At 36.1% G+C, this 4,144-nt stretch overlaps 1 protein-coding gene across 1 annotated transcript; it reads right to left on the reverse strand.

Moving 5' to 3' along the window:
* Positions 1-2,251: 2,251 nt before the first annotated feature.
* On the reverse strand, positions 2,252-3,827 carry LOC111163200 (solute carrier family 25 member 36-like). The gene is given in 2 exon segments (XM_022551696.3): positions 2,252-3,175; positions 3,363-3,827. Coding segments are annotated over 2 exon segments (942 nt in total). The 5' UTR covers positions 3,747-3,827; the 3' UTR covers positions 2,252-2,617.
* Positions 3,828-4,144: the final 317 nt, after the last annotated feature.

Here is a 4,144-nt window from a genome sequence, read left to right on the forward strand (position 1 = left end):
CATGGAAAAACGCAGGTGCTCTGCTACCCCAGTCAGCAAAGACTGAGTAGGGAGCCTAAATTTCCACTCTCATTTGGTAATAATAAGGCTTTATATTAAATTTTATCTATATCAAATTTATGTTATAATATGATTTTTATTCTAAATGTGTTGAAGTTCATTTCATGGCTCAGAGTATAATCTATCTTGGTGATTGTTCCATGTGCACTTGAAAATAAATTTTGCTGTTAGGTGGAGTGTTCTATACATTATTCAGGTTTAGTTGGTTGATAGTGTTGTTTAGTTCTATAATACTTAATGATTTTATGTTTACTTGTTTTATCAGTTACTGAGGGGAGTATTGAAGTTTTCAACTGTAATTGTGGATTTGTTAATTTCTTTCAGTTCCATCAGTTTTTGGCTCATATATTTGAAGCTCTGTTTTTAGATGCATACTTTAATGGAGGATTGACTTTCTTATCATTATGTAGTGTCCCTTTTTATCCCCAGTACTACTTTTCTTTCTGAAGCTAACTTCATCTAATATTAACATACTTACTCCAGCTTTCATTTGTATAATGTTTGCATGGTATATCTTTCTTCATTCTTTTCCTTTTTATCTATATATGTCTTTGAACTTGAAGTAGATTTGTTGTTGATAGCACATATTTGAATCTTGCTTTTTAAAATCCAATTTGAAATTTGTTTTGAAAATTAAATTCACATTTAATGTGATTATTTGTATGATTGGATTAAAACTTACTTTTTTTTCTAGCTATTTTCCATTTCTTCTCTCTGTTCTTTGCTCCCCTCCCCCTTTTCTGCCTAGAGCATTTTCAGTGTTTCTATTTTATCTCCTCTATTAACTTATTATTTATACCTCTTTAAAAATTTGTTTTAGTTGTTAATCTAGGGCTTATCATATGCATATTTAAGTAATAAATTTTCAAATGATATTATACTACTTCATGTGTACTGTACAGACCTTCAACTGTCTATTCTTTTTTTATTTTATTTTTTTGTTTGTTTTGCGGTGCGTGGGCCTCTCACTGTTGTGGCTTCTCCCGTTGTGGAGCACAGGCTCCGCACGCGCAGGCTTAGCGGCCATGGCTCATGGGCCCAGCTGCTGTGCGGCATGTGGGATATTCCCAGACCAGGGCACAAACCCGTGTCCCCTGCATCGGCAGGCAGACTATCAACCACTGCGCCACCAGGGAAACCCCTCAACTGTATATTCTTTTTTTTTTTTTTTTTATGTATACTGAAATGACTACCACACTGGAGTTTAATTGTATAAGTTTCATACACCAGTATAGCAACATCCATAAGTGAAAGTCTTTTAACTGAATTACAGCAAATATCTTCATAAGGGCCATACATTTAAAGTATTAAAAAGTGCAGTTGAACTCAACAGCAAAATGTAAAAGCTATATCCTGTTAACACGCTTAATCTGAATTAACTTGAATCTTTCTATGATTTACCATTCAAGAAATTCGGATGGAATAAATTCCTTGTCCAAAGCAGTTTGTTCATTTATAAAACTGTAAGTTAATTAGGATCACTACCTGCCCAATCAGCTTGCAGAGGGCCCTTCTTCTATAATGTTTATGCTGCCCCAGATATTTATAACGTCACCTTAAAAAAAGAAAACACCTTGTAAGGACAAAGCTGAAAATTACCATTTTCTCTACTAAATAAATGCAATGTATGCAGAGCTTCTGGAAATAATTCTAAGGTTCAAATTCTTAATGTGAAACCAAATAGAGAAAGATTCAGAAGCAGTAAATTTTTTCCACTTTAAGAAAATGATACCTAGGTATCACAGGGGATAATTCAAGTTCATAATTAATAAGTCACTGAAAAGACACTGCATTCATTCATGTATCATTAGGTTAGAAAAGATAAGAGGACATGCTCAAGTCACTGAAATGGCCAAGAATCAACATTTTACTGGTCGTGTCTCAAACTATTACCATTTGAATTGATACATTAACAAACAATTTAAGTGTTTACATTATGCTAAACATAAAGCACCTGTGAGCAGTGGAAACCAAAATGTTTTAAAGCTAAAAATAAACACATGTTTAGACATTACTTCATTTATCGTCAAAAACAGTGACTACTAATGCCAAATGATTAACTTTAAAAGATAGTGCCAGATCCTCTCAAGGAAACGTGAAAATACTACTATCATTGTTATTTTTCAATTTTATAGGAATTATGCCGAAGTTAGAAATTTATGACTGTCAATACTATCTTTGGATAGTTATACAGTTACAGATGGCTCTGTCTGGAAGACTGGAAAAGTGCTCATGGAATAAACACTATACTCTGATTGCCATAAATCAACAAAATGCCAACTGTGTCCTGTGGACATGGTAGAGAAAATGGCAATTTTGAAGAACGAGCGCTTCTAAAGGCTTTTTCTTGGAGGCAGCCAAGGTTTTTTTTCACATTACTAAAAAGACTAAGTAATGTGGTTATGATTACTTTAATTCCTACAACCAAACTTCCACTTAGGTATAGTTCCATGTTCCCACACTATTTTCCTTCTGTCCACCAAGCTGGCTTCGGTACTCCATGGTCCACTGTATCTTTTGCTCTTCCCTCTTTATATAGTACAGTAGCCTGGTGGTGCTATCCATTGAGCAGGTAGACCACTAATTCATAGGTGTCCATCGTAATGACTGTGTTTGGAATCTGTCTCACCAGATGAGTTGTCAGACCACGGTAAAGAGACCCATAGCCTTCTTCTTGAACAAGCAAAGACAGTGTCTGAAAAAAGGATCTATATTTTGTTCCCTCCTCACGCAGTCTTGTTCTTACAACTTCATGTGGATATGCTATAGTTGTGGCACACGTTTTTGAGGTGGCAGCAGCTAGCATCATTCCCACAAAATCTGATGCTTCTTTTACAGACTCTTCTTCATTTTCCATTGTAGAAGCAATCTTATATTCCAGTAGTTTTTGCTTAATACTTTCATAAATAACAAAATGGATAACAGTCTCTGATATGCCAGCATATGAAGCAGACATGCCCCTATAAAATCCTCTAAGTCCATCTGTCTGATACACTTTATGGACACACTCAAAAGCGCCCATTCGCTTTTCCCCACGGTTCCTTGCATCAAGCTGTAACTGAGTCTTTATAAGCTAAATGGGGTTGGTCGCTGTGATTGCAGTAAAACCTTTCACCTTTTGCACTATGATCAGTAATATTGCACATCCATTTTTATGAAATATTTTGGATTATTTTGTATTCAGTTTCTTGTGCTCTAACTTGCCCAAGATCTCTCTTCATTGGTAAAGAGTATTTCACCACCTTGATCTTTAAAGCTTTACCTTCCAGCTTTAAAACTTCAATGAGTCAGTCAACAATTACTGCCATTGCAGCTGAAATCATGTGTACCTGGGTAGAATCAGGATCAAATAAACCATTCAACTTTTCCTTGCAGTTTGAATAAGCAGCAAAGTATATTGCTCTGGAAGGGGCCACCCCCACTAAATTGGGGCCTAATCCTCTAAACAGGGGATGAGGCCCTTCTTTTTCCAAGATCACCTTTAGACAATGGAGAGGTCCAGGAGACACTACTCGATTGACACTGTCTCCAGCCATGGTGTTCAGCTGAACTTCAGAGATATAAAGTGTCACAGAAGATGGCTGCAGCCGTGTTTTTACAACTTCCAGTGGACATGTCAGAATAGCTCCCACCGTACCGCCACATCCTCCGGCAAACAGATGCACCAGCGTGTCCCTCTGGCTCATTCTCTCTCCCGCATGTCCTCTGGGCGCTGAGGCGGGACGCGGATCTGGCCGCCGCGAGGGTCGCAGCTTCCGCCCCCCAACTGTATATTCTTAATTCCTCCTTCCCATCCTTTGTGCTACTGTCATACTTTTTCATATGCTATAAATATAGAATGCATTACTATTACTTTTGTTTTAGAATAATTGAAAATAAGAAAATGTTAATTTTATCTTCATTTATTCCATTTAATTTATTCTTGTTTCTTTCTGGTAGATCCAATTTTCAGTCTGATATATTATTTCTGCCTGAAGAAATTTAACATTTTTTGTAGAGTAGGTATATTGGTAATAAATTTCCTTAGTTTTTGTCTGAAGGTATTTAATTTTCCTTCATTTTTTAAAAAATTTAACTTAATTTT

This window comes from Delphinapterus leucas, chromosome 6 (assembly GCF_059928025.1).
Source record: "Delphinapterus leucas isolate spDelLeu-1000000601 "Yukka" chromosome 6, BTC_Dleu_Yukka2, whole genome shotgun sequence".
NCBI lineage: Eukaryota > Metazoa > Chordata > Mammalia > Artiodactyla > Monodontidae > Delphinapterus > Delphinapterus leucas.